The sequence below is a fragment of the Erythrolamprus reginae genome, unplaced genomic scaffold (assembly GCF_031021105.1).
Source record: "Erythrolamprus reginae isolate rEryReg1 unplaced genomic scaffold, rEryReg1.hap1 scaffold_402, whole genome shotgun sequence".
Taxonomy (NCBI): Eukaryota; Metazoa; Chordata; class Lepidosauria; order Squamata; family Dipsadidae; genus Erythrolamprus; species Erythrolamprus reginae.
In genome coordinates, this window is record NW_027248769.1 from 1 (window position 1) to 17,226 (window position 17,226).

Below are 17,226 nucleotides of genomic sequence, written 5' to 3' on the forward strand. Positions count from 1 at the left end.
AACAATGAAGTTTAGATTCCTCTTCCCAAAATTTCACATATAAAGTTCAAGTGCAATTCAAAATCCAAGTATCATTTATACTACATACTTTTTCTATCAATAATTCTTCTTTGCAGGTAGTTTCTTCAAAAAAGATGAACAGGGGTCTTCGTGGTTAAACCCAACATCTTCTTTATGCGGTAGATGAATACGGTTCCTTTTCTAAAACAAACGCTTCTCTATGATAAACTGAAAATAAAGTTGTGCAGCCAAAATATGGATCGTCAACTGGATGTGTTCTGGAATTCCAAGATACTTTGCTTCGAGGTGAAAAAAAAATTCCCATCAAATATTGGAGATTATAAAACAATAGTTATTCTTCAATATACAATTTAAGATAAAGATGGGCAGGAAATCTTAAAGTCAGCAAAAATGTTTCTACAGTCAAACTCAATACAATATTTGACAGGAATGCGAAAGAACCCAAAATAAAACAAATACTCCTGGGAAAAAAAGCACTAGAAGTTATTTGTATGGTCGTAGAAATCTGGAAACTTTTGATCGCAAGAGCTTTATAAACGATCTTGGAAACATCTCCTTCGATTCTTGCGCTGTGTACTTGAAATAGTTTTGAGGATGGGCCAGTACATCGAAAAGCGCTTTAATCAATTTCTTGTCCTGTGGGAAACAGAAGAAGCAAACGCACATCATTTTGCAATGGCTTTCATGCCCTCCCATTTGGCTAGGCGGGTGGGTTGCTCCTCCTGCTCCTACCGGTGCGCTGAGCATGCAGCTCCGCGTTTTTGCCGAGGGGACGAGCGTGCGTGTGAGATTTGGCTATTTTTTTGCCTCTGCGACCAGTTAGGTCCCACAGAGTGGGCCTTCTCCGTGTCCCGTCGACTAAACAATGTCATCTGGCGGGACCCAGGGGAAGAGCCTTCTCTGTGGTGGCTCCGACCCTCTGGAACCAGCTCCCCTCTGAGATTAGGATTGCCCCCACCCTCCTTGCCTTTCATAAACTCCTTAAAACCCACCTCTGCCGTCAAGCATAGGGGAACTAAAACATCTCCCCCTTGCCCATGTTGTTTTGCTGTTTGATTGACTGTGTGCTTGTTTTTTATATATATTGAGATTGTTTTATGAATTACTTAACTTAAAATTGTAATTGGATTGGTGGGCATTGGATTTGTCACTATGTACTGGGTTTTTTTTTTGCTATTGTTGTGAGCCGCCCCGAGTCTGCGGAGAGGGGCGGCATATAAATCCAATAAATCTAATCTAATCTAATCTAATCTAAAACCCACCGAAATCTCACACGTGTGTGTCCCCTCGCAAGATTTTTCTTCCTGCCCATGCGCAGAAGCAAAATCTCTCAGATGCGCACACACGGCAGAGATGTTGAGCTGCGCGCACAGCTCAATTTTCGCAATTGGTACAATGGCATCAACTATACTGGTAGGAACCCTGGGCGTTTGCCCAGGTTCGCCTGGTGCACCAGTTGCGGCCCTATTTGGACAGGGAGTCACTGCTCACAGTCATTCACGTCCTTATCACCTTGAGGTTCAACAACTGCAGCGCTCTCTACATGGGGCTACCTTTAAAGAGTGTTCAGAAACTTCAGATTGTGCAGAACACGGCCGCGCGAGCAGTCATGGGTCGTCCAAGATACACCCATGTTTCGTCAACACTCCGTGACCTGCACTGGTTGCCGATTAGTTTCTGGACATCAGACCAGAATACCTACGGGACTGCCTTTTGCTGCACGAATCCCAGTGGTGGATTAGGTCCCACAGAGTTGGCCTTCTCCAGGTCCCGTCGACTAAACAATGTCATCTGGCGGGGTCTAGGGGAAGAGCCTTCTTTGTGGCGGTCCTAGCCCTCTGGAATCAACTCCCCCCAGAGATTCGGACTGCCCCCACACTCCTCGCCTTCTGCAAGACCCTAAAGGCCTATCTATGTCGCCAGGCATGGGGCAATTAATGTATCCCCTTTCTGACCATTAAGAGTTATGTGTGGTTGTGACTGTATTGTATTGATTGTTTTTAATGATGTTCTGCCAGGCTCTCTGGTAGAGGCCTCCCGAAAATTCACGGGTACAAATTTCAGACACACACACGTTTGAAAATTCAAAACAATGTCCTTTATCACAAAATTCAAAAGAAACAAAGCACCCTTTTTGTATTGTAAAGAGCACTCGTCCCCAAAACAACCTTGTAGGCTGTACAAGTCCCTTAATCAGTCCTTAAGTACTTAGCTAGTAACTGTGAAGAAACGTCACAGCCCTCCTTCTTCCCATGAAGTGAAACACACACATACTTTACTCTGCTTTGGTGTCAAAGGTGTGAAAAATCCACCAACAAAGTTCAGAAACAGTGAGGCACGATCCTGAAGAACTGCGATCAGATAATCTTCCACAACGGCCAAACTAGCACGCTGCTATTTATAGCAGCAGCTCTAATTACTGGAGCCCCACCCAAACACAGGTGGCCTCTCTTATCTCCTGTAATATTTCCTCAATTGGTCTCTTCGATGCATAAGTCTGCGCCTGCGTGGGTCTAAAACGTCCTCATCTGTATCGACTGAAGATAATGGTGATTGGCTTCCTGGGCTGTGTGCCAAGCCCCCCTCTTCCAAGTCACCCCCACCTTCTTCTTCGTCCGAGGAAACTGCACTCCCTGACTCTGCCGGCAACAAAACAGGCCTAGGACATGTTGACGTTTCCCCTGCCTCCACCTCCACATTCCCTGGGGCAGGAGCTGGGCCAGAGCCAACCACAACAAATGATAGTGGGTTTTTAGTCATAGTTTTTAATTATTAGATTTGTATTATATTATATTGTTCTTTTGTTGTTGTGAGCCGCCCCGAGTCTTCGCAGAGGGGCGGCATACAAGTCTAATAAATTATGATTAATTATTATTAACCTGCTAGTGCATTTGGCCCCCACTGCGTAAGATTTTCTTTCCCTAAGAATGGAGTCTCCCAATTTTAAGAAGCACTCTGCAACGTCTTAAGTAAAAGCCACTAGGAAAGACTAAGGATGAAAAACTCACTTTTAAAATTTCTTGGTGATTTTCCGAAGCGTATAAACGTCCATCACGAACAATGTCTTCTATTAACTGCTGATAGTCCTCTGAAAAGTGAATGGCAAAAGGACCAAATCAGTGGTTTAATTTCCATTTTTTTGCTGACAACAACATCCAGGCAGATTAGTCACATGTTTTGAAGTGATCCTGAATTTAAACACAGGCTTTTTGTTTATTTAAATGTATTTTATTTGTTTATTACATTTATATGCCGCCGATCTCCCTCTCACAATCTTGGCGTCAAGGTGCAGTCCAATGGGTTCCGTTGGCCTTCTCCGGGTCCCGTCGACCAAACAATGTCGTTTGGCGGGCCCCAGGGGAAGAGCCTTCTCTGTGGTGGCCCCGGCCCTCTGGAACCAACTCCCCCCAGAGATTAGAACGGCCCCCACCCTCCTTGTCTTTCGCAAATTACTTAAGACCCACCTTTGTCACCAGGCATGGGGGAGTTAAGTTATCCTTTCCCCCTAGGCTATTACAAGTTATGCATGGTATGTTTGTGTGTATGTTTGTTTTTTTATAATAAGGGTTTTTTAGTTTTTTTTATTAATTGGATTGTTCATGTTGTTTTACCACTGTTGTTAGCCGCCGCGAGTCTGCGGAGAGGGGCGGCATACAAATCCAATAAATAATAATAATAATAATAATAATAATAATAATAATAATAATAATAATAATTATTATTATTATAATGGCCTTTTAGGACAACATCTCAGAGAGGGGCGGCATACAAATCTAATAAATTATTATTATTATTATTATTAACTACAGGATATGGAGATAGAAACAGGAGCGAAATCCTCTGAAATCTGCTACTGGTTCCCTCTGCGCATTCATGCGCGCATCAGACATTACCACACAGTGCTGAAAAAAGAGCATTTTGAAGCTATCAGAGTCTGCAAAGTTAAGTAGAACAGCGAAGGGAGGGATTCAGCTGTGCCAGGGGATTTAGATTAGCTAGAACGTAGAAAATCCTGCTTTCTAGCTAATCTAAATCCCCTGGCACAGCTGATCATCGCACAGCTGATTGTCAGATATACCGGTTTTCCTAAACCGGCAGCATTTTTTCCTACCAGTTTGAGCGAATTGGTCCAAACTGGTAGCATTTAACTTCTGGTTACAGGATCTTAGAAGAGAAACTGATATATTTCTCCTCAATGCATAAAACAAATAAGTATGACTGTATTTATTTTTTTGAGGAAAATACCCTGAATTGGTACAAAGGCATCTTCTTTCTAGTAGAAATATGATAGGTCTCTCTTGAGTTTTAAGCATGGTTAAACATTTCATCAACAAATGGTTTCTAAAATTGTGTGATCATCCATCATTAATAAAACAACTAGGGAAAGGGAGCCAAGTAAACTTTCAGTTACTAAAAAATACTTTTGGAGTACTTTCTGGATATTTAAGTAAAACAATTTGTAAATAGTAATTACAGTGATACCTTGTCTTAAGAACTTAATTGGTTCTGGGACGAGGTTTGTAAGGTGAAAAGTTTGTAAGACAAAACAATGTTTCCCATAGGAATCAATGGAAAAGCGATTAATGCGTGCAAGCCCAAAACTCACCCTTTTTGCCAGCCAAAATGCCCATTTTTGCGCTGCTGGGATTCCCCTGAGGCTCCCCTTCATGGGAAACCCCACCTCCAGACTTCTGTGTTTTTGTGATGCTGCAGGGGAATCCCAGCAGCGCAAAAACGGGTGCTTTGCTGGCAACGGAAGTCTGGAGGTGGGGTTTCCAGCGAGGGGAGCTTCAGTGAAATTGCAGCATCGCAAAAACACAGAAGTCCTTGAAACCCCACCTCTGGACTTCTGTGTTTTTGTGATGCTGCAATTTCGCTGAGGCTCCCCTCGCTGGGAATCCCAACCTCCGGACTTCCGTTGCCAGTGAAGTGCCTGTTTTTGCACTGCTGGGATTCCCCTGCAGCATCGCAAAAACACGGAAGTCTGGAGGTGGTGCTTCCCATGGAGGGAAGTCCAGAGGCGGGGCATCCCAGTGGCGGCAGCTTGGGTTTGTAAGGGGAAAATAGTTTGGAAGAAGAGGCAAAAAAAATCTTAAACCTCGGGTTTGTATCTCGAAAGGTTTGTATGACGAAGGGTTTGTAAGAAAAGGTATCACTGTATATATTCCTGTATGGAAAATCATGACCAATACTGATTCTAAAAATGCTAAAGGAAAAGTAAGAGTCCAGGAAATTTTATATCCTTTCTTCTCTATTAACATGATTTATTTTGGGTTTTTTATGCATATACACCTACTGTATATTAGAAAAATACTGGCGTATATTTTACCGTCATATGTTACATAGGGCACTTGAAATCCTTTTCCGCTGTTTCCTTCGTTTGATTTGAACTGAATCCACAATTTCCGTGACCGGGAGGTAAATGCTATGGGTCGCTCATAGGTTTGGCAGGTTTCATAGGTAGTAATTGATGTAGGTGAAGCTTAAAAATTAAAAAAAAAAAATAAACATAAAAGATTTTAAAACCTTGCAAAAATAGAATTTAATGTACATTTAGCATTCTCTGTAGTCGAAGTTTAGCAAGATCTCTATACAGTAGTACCTCAACATATGAGTTTAATTCGTTCCGGACCTGGGCTCGTAAGTCGATCAACTCGTATCTCAAACGACTTTTCCCCATAGGAATTAATGTAAATAATTCTAATTGGTTCCAGCCCTCAAAAAAGTCACAAAGTTAGTCCAAATTATGGAGAAAGACATGTTTTTAATGAAGAAATGTACATGTACATATACAGTGATCCCTCGATTATCGCGAGGGTTCCGTTCCAAGACCCCTCGCGATAATCGATTTTTCGCGATGTAGGGTTGCGGAAGTAAAAACACCATCTGCGCATGCACGCCCTTTTTTCATGGCCGCGCATGCGCAGATGGTGGAGTTTGCGTGGGCGGCAGGGAAGACCCAGGGAAGGTTCCTTCGGCCGTCCAGCAGCTGATCTGTTCGGCAGCGCAGCAGCAGCGAGCAGACGAAGATCGGGGTTTCCCCGCCGCCCACGCAAAGGGGAAACCCCGATTCGGCTCCTCGCTGCTGTTGCGCTGCCGAGCAGATCAGCTGCTGGGCGGCCGAAGGAACCTTCCCTGGGTCTTCCTCACTGATGCCCCCGCTTGCCCGCCCGCCCGCCGCCCGCCGCCCGCCAGCAAGAGGGGGAGAGATAGAGAAAGAGAGAGAAGGAAAGAAAGAGATGAGAGAGGGAGGAAGAGAGTGTGAGAGAGGAAGAAGCAAGATATAGAAAGAGAGAGAGAAAGAAAGATGAGAAAGGAAGGAAGAGAGTGACGTCATCGGGAACGAGATTGCGAAAATCGAGGGATCACTGTAAATGAATAATAAAGTTTCTTACACTTAACTTGTAAACTTTCTTAAACTTTTACATTTACATATGTACACAGTAGCCTAATCATCTGTTTTTGCCTTTTTGGCTGCACTTTCACTTGGAGCAGCTCTTTTCATAAGAAATTTATCCAATGACATCTGCTTTTGCCTGCTTTTCAAAATGTTGCGAAAGTGAGTCAATGAGGTGTCATTGAAAAGTGCTGCTGAACGACTCGTGGCTACTTTCTCTGGGTGATTTTTTTCGATGAAACCAACAACGTTCTCCCACTGCGCTAGCATCGCTTTTATTTCACTGATAGGAATGACTTCCTGTGGTTCCTGTACCTCTGTACCTCTGTATAGTCCTTCAGATAGAAATATTTCCTAATTATCCATGTTTTCCTGGGGACTGAACACTGAAGCTCCCCTATGCAAAACCTGTATTCTGTCACTGAGTTAAGACCATTATTCAAATATATCCCACTATCTTGCAGCTGATCTAATTAAACCGGCATTAACAGAATTTCAGGAATCATTTGTAAGTCTTATTTGGACTCGTGATTATGCTAGTCCAGGGGTCTCCAACTTTGTAAATTTAAGTCTGGAGGAGTTGAAGTCCTCCAGGCTTAAGGTTGCCAAGGTTGGAGGCTCCTGTACTAGTCTATATTCTGAGTGTTCTGGTTTCTGGTAGAAGTTTAGTAATTACAAATAACTCTCATTAAATGCATCATTTCATGAATAAAGCAACTCCATTTATTTCTCTGCTCTCCTGTATTTTCAACACATTCCAGACATCACTCGGTCCGTTATCTCTCTCTTAGCCGCATTTCTCACATTCCTTTTCCTGCTTCACTTAGACAAGATTTATTTCCTAACTACTTAGCTGTAAAACGACAGCAGCACTGACTAAATACAATACAAAATACTTGGCTTACTTTAGCGTGGCGAAAACACCTACATATTTCTTTTCAGCAACGTTGAAACTCCACCCTTCTTCTCCACTAGCCCCCTGACGTGCCAAATACCTCACTACAATATTTAACCCATTCCTCTCCTTAATATCTTCTTCCAGACCTTTGCTCTCTACGTTTCTGAATCCTTCTGAATTTAGGATTAACCCAGCGAGCGTCTGATTCTCCCTCGCTAGATCCTGAACTCATAGCCCCATCCTGTGGCTGGCTTCCCACCTGTTCTACTACCTGTAACCCCGGGCCCCCCACTACTTCATAAACACTATCTGAATCCAAGTCCTCAATATCTTCATCATCCTCCAACTGATCAAGGGTATGTACAACACTGAGTAATACTAAATAATGTCATTTAATATTTTTTTAAAATAGTTTTTATTATATTACAAAGGTTAAAAAGGAAGAGCAAATATATCTTGTTTTACATCACTGTTTCAACATACTTATAGTTGTATAATCATTGTGCTTATCTTCTTAATTATTTTGTACAGATATTCCATGTCATTTCAAAGCGAAAACATTGTTATATCAACATTGAGATTAAATTCTAAACTTTCTATATAAATACTTTATACACTTTATATACTATTGCCCTTCATTCGCCCGTACCCCCCCATAGAACTGTTTTGTAACAGTTCAAAATTTCTTTAATTGTTGGTATGCGGCATATGGCGGCCGCGGTTTTTAAAGGTTTTGTTCTGTCATACCCTTTATCTAAGGTCAGTTTGGATTGAGTTTAATATCGAATCAATTGAAGATTTTCAGAATCTATTGTTTGTTCACTATCATTGTTATTTTCATGTAAGTCCTCAATATCTTCATCATCCTCCAACTGATCAAGAGTATGTACAACACTGAGTACAGTGGTACCTCAAGATACGAACCCCTCGTCTTACGAACAACTCGTGATACGAACCCGGGGTTCAGCAAAATTTTGCCTCTTCTTACGAACTTTTTTCGAGTTACGAACCTGCGTTCGGAGACTGCTGGGAAGCCGCGCGGCTGTTTTAAAAGGTAACAGCCGGGCGGCGGGGCTTCCCAGAAGCCTCCCGAACGCCGGTTCGTAACTCGAACAAAGTTCGTAAGAAGAGGCAAAATTTTGCTGAACCCCGGGTTCGGTTCGGGGGGGTGCTGGCAAGCCCCCCAGGCCGGCTGCGACCTTTTAAAAGAGCCGCGCCACTTTGCAGCTGTCTCCTGAAGCCGAACGCGGAAGTTCGACTTTGCCGTTCGGCTTCAGGAGACAGATGGGAAGCGGCGTGGGTGCTTTAAAAGGTCGCAGCCGGCCTGGGGGGCTTGCCAGCACCCCCTCGAACCCGAGTTTGGGGTTCGGGGGGGTGCTGGCAAGCCCCCCAGGCCGGCTGCGACCTTTTAAAACACCCGCGCCGCTTCGCAGCTGTCTCCTGAAGCCGAACGCGGAAGTTCGGCTTTGCCGTTCGGCTTCAGGAGACAGATGGGAAGCGGCGTGGGTGTTTTAAAAGGTCGCAGCCGGCCTGGGGGGCTTGCCAGCACCCCCCGAACCCCGAACCCGGGTTCGGGGGGGGTGCTGGGAAGCTCCCCAGGCCGGCTGTCACCTTTTAAAACAGCCGGAAAGCCGTTTTTTTGCGGGGGGGTTTTTGGTTGCACGGATTAATTGACTTTACATTGTTTCCTATGGGAAACAATGTTTCGTCTTACGAACTTTTCGTCTTACGAACCTCCTCCTTGCACCAATTAAGTTCGTATCATGAGGTATTACTGTAATACTAAATAATGTCATTTAATATTGTTTGGAGGTAGAAGTAAATTGGACAGAAGAAAGCAAAATAAAAATAAAAAAGATCCAGAAGTGATTATTATATACAGGATGCAATTCTGCAGAGACCATGGTCATTATTCAAGACTAGCCATTTAGACACTATTGAAAGTGTTATATAGAAAATGTGACAAAAACTTCATCAGATATTGACTGTAGAGTCAATTCTCCCTACAGTTGTAGCTTCTAAATCAGGGTGTCAAAGTCACATTATCATGGTGGCATCACGTGATGTATCGGGACTTTCCCCCACCTTCGCTAAACCGGATGTGGGCGTGGCCAGCGTCTGACGCATCAGGCCGGTGGGCCAGGAGTTTGAAATGATAAGCATTAAGTCAACACTATGAAGTTTTGCATAAATAAACATCACTTCTGAATCAGATAAATTATTCAGTGACAGTTTTCTGAGATGGTTTTCTGGCTTTTCAAGGGACAAAGCTTACCACTTTTTCTCATTACTAAAACATCACCACACTCATCTTCAATTGGGAGAAAGATCTCTGGAACCACAATGAGGATCCGTCTCTTTGGGGGTGGGCTTATATTCCAAGTGCACTCAACATTGGCTGGGTAATCTCCTGGATAGTTGGGGGATTCGATGTACCCTGTATAGTCTCCAAGTTCTCCACCACATTGTTGATCTAGAGAGAGGGGGGAGAGGGAGGGAGGGAGGGAGAGAGAGAGAGAGAGAGAGAGATATGAAGTCAGACTGAGCTGACCTACTCGTGTTTTACTTCCCTGTTTCTGCAACAAGGATTCTCTTCATCTACTCATTGGTCTTACCTTTAAGAAGCTATACAACAGTAAATCATTTAGCAAATTAAAATTGCTCCATGAATATTATTTTGGATGATTTTACTTTGGGTTCTTGATCTAACTGTTAAATCAGAGGCTGGAGGCCGATGAAGAGGATAACAGCTCTTTATTTAATAATTAGGAACATCTAAAGTGACCAGCTCGCAGGCAGGTAGTGACTTAAAAAACAAGCGGCCAAAACCGCACCTTATATACTTTGTTACTAGCGCTGGGATTGGTGACAATGTTTCAAGACTTCGCGCCGGAGCTTCCTATTGGTTGCGCCCGGAGGCTCCTTATTGGTCGCACCTCAGCTTCCCATTGGTTGCGCTAGCAGGCTTCTTATTGGTCCCCCTGCTGCAATCAGTGATCACCTTATTTCTAACAACTTGCAAACATAACACTAACTGTAAGCCTAGGAGTGAATATCTGTCTTTGACTGTGCTTTAAAATGGTGGGAGTGGAAACACTGTTCCTCTTTGCAACTCCTTAAGTTCAGGTCACCCCTGGTCCTTCTTTTCACTAGACTAGACATAACCACCTTGCCTCCAAAAGTTGTGAATGCTCCAACACTGGAAGTTTTTAAGAAGAGGTTGGATAACAATTTTTTTGAGGCCCCTTCCAACTCCGTTGTTGTTGTTATTATTATTAACTATTATTATTGTTTATATGTTTTAACCTCCAGTCGCCTGAACTGGAGTCCTCCAGTTGTTCTTTTCTGCATTCCTTCTAGAGTCACAGACTCTTAGGCTGTCTACTTTGCTAAAAAAAGACATTACAGTGTTCCCTCGATTTTTGCGGGTTCCAACTTCGCAAAAAGTCTATACCACAGCTTTTCAAACATATTAATTAAAAAATACTTCGTGGTTTTTTCCCCTTATACCACATTTCCCCCCGCCCGATGACATCATATGTCATCGCCAAACTTTTGTATGACTTTTAATAAATATTTTTTTAAAATAAACTTTAATAAATAAACATGGTGAGTAATAATCTAAATGGTTGCTAAGGGAATGGGAAATTGTAATTTAGGGGTTTGAAGTGTTAAGGGAAGGCTTGTGATACTGTTCATAGCCAAAAATAGTGTATTTACTTCCGCATCTCTACTTTGCGGAAATTCGACTTTCGCGGGCGGTCTCGGAACGCATCCCCCGCGAAAATTGAGGGAACACTGTACTTCTTTCTTACACAGAGAACAGACTGCCAAGATAGTGCTTCCACAATTTTTACATTATTTTAAAGGAAGTGAAAACACATTGGAGAGATATTGAGACCTTGATTTTATAGTAGAAGTAAGAAGGATTTGTCTGGCAAAATTGCCTTGATGCTCAAAAACAGTTTAGTTGATGTGATCTGAGGCTGGGATCCTTAGCATCTCACTGTCTTACTCTACTGCTAAGGATAGATCAGGCTTTAGACGGGCTGAGTGTAGAAGTTTAGTTTAGTTTAGTTTATTTAGATTTGTATGCTGCCCCTCTCCGAAGACTCGGGGCAGCTAACAACAATAAAAAACAATGTAACAAATCTAATATTAAAAAGTAATCTAAAAAACCCCAATTTAAGAGACCAATCATACCAACAAACATACCATGTATAAATTCTATAAGCCTTGGGGGGAGGGAGAAAAACAATTTCAATTCCCCCATGCCTGACGACAGAGGTGGGTTTTAAGGAGCTTACGAAAGGCAAGGAGGGTGGGGGCAACTCTGATATTTGGGGGGAGCTGGTTCCAGAGGGTCGGGGCCCCCACAGAGAAGGCTCTTCTCCTGGGTCCCGCCAAATGACATTGTTTAGTTGATGGGACCCGGAGAAGGCCAACTCTGTGGGACCTAACCGGTCGCTGGGATTCGTGCGGCAGAAGGCGGTCCTGGAGATATTCTGGTCCGGTGCCATGAAGGGCTTTATAGGTCATAACCAACACTTTGAATTGTGACCGGAAACTGATCGTCAACCAATGCAGACTGCGGAGTGTTGGTGTAACATGGGCATGCCTTGGGAAGCCCATGATTGCTCTCACAGCTGCATTCTGCATGATCTGAAGTTTCCGAACACTTTTCAAAGGTAGCCCCATGTAGAGAGCATTACAGTAGTTGAATCTCAAGGTGATGAGGGCATGAGTGACTGTGAGCAGTGAGTCCCGGTCCAGATAGGGCCGCAACTGGTGCACCAGGCGAACCTGGGCAAACGCCCCCCTCGCCACAGCTGAAAGATGTTTCTCTAATGTGAGCTGTGGATCGAGGAGGATGCCCAGGTTGCACCCCCTCTCTGAGGGGTCAGTAATCCCCCCCCCCAGGGTTATGGAAGTGAATTCTGCATTTTGATAATGTTTTAGACAGCAGTCAAGCAATTTCTTCTGTAAGATTTTCAAACTCAACTCAATTTAATAGTACAAGTGTAGCTTACAGACGGGCTATGACTGGCAATAAGGTTGAAGATTAAGTGCTCCCAGGGCATTCAAGGCAATATTGCAAGTATAGCTGATGATAGTGGGAAAACTTACTTTTACAGTGCGTAACGTTAGTGGACCCATCAAAATCTGTGCTTGTATTTCCAGGGCACGTGATGCAATAATTCTGGCCAAATTCAGGTTGGTAGGTTCCTACAGGACATCTGATACATCTGTGGGTTGTAGAGTTGTAGTAATGGCCAGGAGAACAATGAACTGTTTAGAAGAGTGGTAGGTTATTTTATAAAGTATGCAAGATAAAAGGAACAGAGAGAGAGAAAAAAGAAACGTATCAGGCTGGCACTAGGCAAAAAGTCTTATTCAGGATGCATTTGTGACTTTTTAAGGCAAATAAACTGAAGGCACAAAAGACCAGCCTTAAATGATCATACTTTGGATGCATCATGCGAAGACTCAGTTCTTTGGAAAAGGCTCTGATGATGGAAGGAAAGGGAAGGAAGAGTGAAGGGCTGCAAAAAACTTTACTACTACACTGTGGGTGTGGCTTATCGTGTGGGTGTGGCTTGATGGTCATATGACTGGGAGGTGGCTTAAAGGTCATGTGACTGGGCGGGAATGGCTTACCGGCCAAGATAAGTTTTCAAATAAGGACTTGGACTCTTTTTCAGTTGATTAAGTCAGTGTTTCCCAACCTTTTTTGAGCCGCGGCACATTATTCACATTTACAAAATCCTGGGGAACATTGAGCGGGGGGGGGGGGGGGGCAGGGGACTAAAAAAGTTTGGACAAAAAACCCCTCTCTTCCTCCCTTTCACCCTATTTCTCTCTCCCTCCCTCTTTCTTTCCCTCTCTCTCTCCATCCCTCTTTCTATCTTCCTTCCTTCCTCTCTTTTTTGCTCTTTCTCTCTTCCTCCTTCCCTCCCTCTTTTTCTCTTTCTTGCTTTCTCTCTCTCTCTTGCATTCTTTCTCTCTCTCTTTCTCTCTCTCTTTCTCTTTTGCTATCTCTCTTTTATTCTCTCTCTTTCTCCTTTGCTTTCTCTCTCTCTCTTTCTCTTTCTCTCTTGCTTTCTTTCTCTCTTTCTTTCTCTCTCTCTCTTCCTCTCTCTCTCTTTCTCTGTTTGCCGTCACCACCAGGGAAGCTCCAGCCAAGCTGGGCTCGCGGCACACCTGACTAGGTCCCGCGGCACACTAGTGTGCCGCGGCACACTGGTTGGGAAACACTGGATTAAGTCACATTATTTAAACAGCCACAAAAAGGACCAACGATAGACAGCATTGTTTGTTGAGGAGCACAGTCACGTTTTAAGGTTTTGTTCTGAACCCACAAGGTTCAGTATGATAAGAGATTAGGCAAGTAGCTCAGTTTTCTTTAATTGCTATAAAAGTTCAGTTCTAGATAATGATTAAAATGATTAAAGCGTTTGTGGGTAAAAACATACCGTTTAATTATTTCTTGTTTTAAAAAGTAATTAAGGATCATATTAAGGGACTAGAAGAGGAAGGAAAATAAAAATCTATTAAGTATTCAATAAATAGTGCATAAACCTATTACCCCCACTGTGTCCCCCGGTGCCATGGGGGCAGCAACCCATCCCTGGACCAGCATACAAATGCATGTTGGAGCTGATCTACGACAACGGCTCACGAGCCAGCAGATATAGCTCCTCGTGCCACCTGTGCCATACGCTCGCCATCACTGTTTTAGGATATTCTTATATTTTATTTTGAGCTGCCCCAGGTTCTGACAGGTTCTGGAGAACCTGTAGTAGAAATTTTGAGTAGTTGGGAGAACTGGTAAATACCACCTCTGACTGGCCCCGGAGTGGGCTGGGAATGGAGATTTTGCAGTATCCTTCCCCTGCTATGCCCTCCAAGCCACGCCCACAGAACTGGTAATTTTAAAAATTGGATTTCATCACTGAGCTGCCCTAATATTTTATTTTATTTATTTATTTATTTATTTATTTTGTCCAATACACAATGAGGGTTTTAGTGGGTATCTATATACACATAGTAAAATACATGATGAAGGTTATAGAGGAGATACTCATAGTAAAATATATCTAAGAAATAATAGAAAAGAAAAGTAAGAACATATCAATGAAAGAATAGAAGAAGAGATATAGGAATAGAAGAAAGGTACAGGAGATATAGGAGAGCAATAGGACAGGGGACGGAAGGCACTCTAGTGCACTTGTACTCGCCCCTTACTGGCCTCTTAGGAATCTGGATAGGTCAACCGTAGATAATCTAAGGGTAAAGTGTTGGGGGTTTGGTGATGACACTATGGAGTCTGGTAATGAGTTCCACGCTTCGACAACTCGGTTACTGAAGTCATATTTTTTACAGTCAAGTTTGGAGCGGTTAATATTAAGTTTAAATCTGTTGTGTGCTCTTGTATTGCTGTGGTTGAAGCTGAAGTAGTCGCCGACAGGCAGGTGGGCAATACTTAGATCTTGTTTAAGGCGTCTTAGTTCTAAACATTTTGGCATGGAAGGACAGAACATAAACATTACCTTTGGTTTCACAGTCTTGAAATGAAACTGCACCCTCGTACTTTGTCCCCAGTCCTCCTCCACAGGGGAAACAGAGGGTCCTTCCTGGTTCAGACTGGTAAGTGCCAAGTGGACACAGTCTGCAAGGTTTAAAACCATCAAAAGAAAATTGCCCAGGAGAACACTGCCCTAGAAAGGGAATAAATCTATGGTTTACACACAAACATAGCTAAGGCACTGTCCCAAAGGGTGTTTTTTCAAGAGGCAACTTGGCTTTTCTTTGAAGATGTTTCTCAGAGCTGAAGAAACTTCTTGGATGAGAAGCGAAGTGTCTTCTTCAAAGAAAAGCCAGAAAAGCCAAGTTGCCTCTTGAAAAAGCACCTTTGGGACAACCATGACCTGGATGACTGAGAATCTCCATAGACAGCTAAGGCACAGCTTACCAGTCATCTCAGTTTCTGTGGCATTTGTTCTTTGGGATTTCTGTGAATGGATGGATGGATGGATATGGATATATATATCAAATACAGTGGTACCTCATCTTACGAACGCCTCTTCTAACGAACTTTTCAAGATACGAACCCGGTGTTTAAGATTTTTTTGCCTCTTCTTCCGAACTATTTTCACCTTAGGAACCCAAGCAGCTGCTGCTGGGATGAAGGGGTTTCTTCCCCCCCCCCTTTTTTAAGAAAGAAAAGGGAGGGGCAGCTTGGAGGAGTAAAGATATCGCATGCTTGCAAAGGCACTGAAACTGTGTCTTTTTAAGAAAGAAAAGGGAGGGGCAGCTTGGAGGAGTAATGATTTCGTATGCTTGCAAAGGCACTGAAACTGTGTCTTTTGAAGAAAGAAAAGGGAGGGGCAGCTTGGAGGAGTAAAGATATCGCATGCTTGCAAAGGCACTGAAACTGTGTCTTTTTAAGAAAGAAAAGGGAGGGGCAGCTTGGAGGAGTAAAGATATTGCATGCTTGCAAAGGCACTGAAACTGTGTCTTTTTAAGAAAGAAAAGGGAGGGGCAGCTTGGAGGAGTAAAGATATCGCATGCTTGCAAAGGCACTGAAACTGTGTCTTTTTAAGAAAGAAAAGGGAGGGGCAGCTTGGAGGAGTAATGATTTCGTATGCTTGCAAAGGCACTGAAACTGTGTCTTTTGAAGAAAGAAAAGGGAGGGGTGCCCCCCCTTGCCTTTCTTCCTTCCCACTCACCCTTTAGCCTAGCCTAGCTTCTTCCACCCGCCCCCTTTAGCTGCTCCTCCCTGCCCTCTGTTCGCCTCCCTTCTAAAGTTTGGGATTTTCCTGAAGGATTTGCACGCATTATTTGCTTTTACATTGATTCCTATGGGAAACATTGTTTCATCTTACGAACTTTTCACCTTACGAACCTCCTCCTGGAACCAATTAAGTTCGTATGATGAGGTACCACTGTATATATATATATATACAGTGATACCTTGTCTTACAAACTTAATTGGTTCCGGGATGAGGTTCATAAGGTGAAAAGTTTGTAAGACGAAACAATGTTTCCCGTAAGAATCAATGGAAAAGCGATTAATGCGTGCAAGCCCAAAATTCACCCCTTTTGCCAGCCGAAGAGCCCGTTTTTGCGCTGCTGGGGTTCCCCTCCATAGGAAACCCCACCTCCGGACTTTTGTGTTTTTGTGATGCTGCAGGGGAATCCCAGTATCGCAAAAATGAGCGCTTCGCTGGCAACGGAAGTCCGGAGGTGGGGTTTTCCAGCAAAGGGAGCACCAGTGAAATCGCAGCATCGCAAAAACACCGAAGTCCTCGAAACCCCACTTCCGGACCTCTGTGTTTTTGTGATGCTGCGATTTCACTGAGGATCCCCTCGCTGGGAAACCCCACCTCCGGACTTCCGTTGCCAGCAAAGCACTCGTTTTTGTGCTGCTGGGATTCCCGTTGCTGGGATTCTCCTGCAGCATCACAAAAACACGGAAGTCGAGAGGTGGGGTTTCCCATGGAGGGGAGTCTCAGGAGAATCCCAGCAGCGCAGAAATGGGTGCTTCGCTCGTAATGGACGTCCGGAGGCGGGGAATCTCAGCGGCGGCAGTGGGTTTATAAGGTGAAATAATTTGTAAGAAGAGGCAAAAAAATCTAAAATCCCGGGTTTTTATCTCGAAAAGTTTGTATGACAAGGCGTTCATAAGACGAGGTATCACTGTATATATATAATATAAAGTCTAGAGGTTAAAGCTGCTGCCTTAAGGCAGACCCCACAGTTTCAAATCCCAGTAAGGGTATGGTTAGCTGAAGAGAACAAAAGAGCTCGAAATAGATCTATACTAGTCTCCCTTCCTTTTCATTATCAGCAAAAATATGATATATATTCTTTGGATATGCCAGGTTGATTCAACAGAAAAATGATATAA

The 17,226-nt window shown here is 43.4% G+C and overlaps 1 protein-coding gene across 1 annotated transcript; it reads right to left on the reverse strand.

Annotated features, from left to right (window-relative positions):
- Positions 1–504: 504 nt before the first annotated feature.
- LOC139156191 (signal peptide, CUB and EGF-like domain-containing protein 1) lies at positions 505–15,295 on the reverse strand. Its single transcript, XM_070731475.1, has 7 exons — positions 15,289–15,295; positions 14,867–15,034; positions 12,444–12,605; positions 9,592–9,789; positions 5,351–5,503; positions 3,030–3,109; positions 505–657 (listed from the first exon to the last, which is right to left on the reverse strand). Exons 1-7 carry the CDS (start codon positions 15,293–15,295, stop codon positions 505–507), a joined length of 921 nt encoding a protein of 306 aa, XP_070587576.1.
- Positions 15,296–17,226: the final 1,931 nt, after the last annotated feature.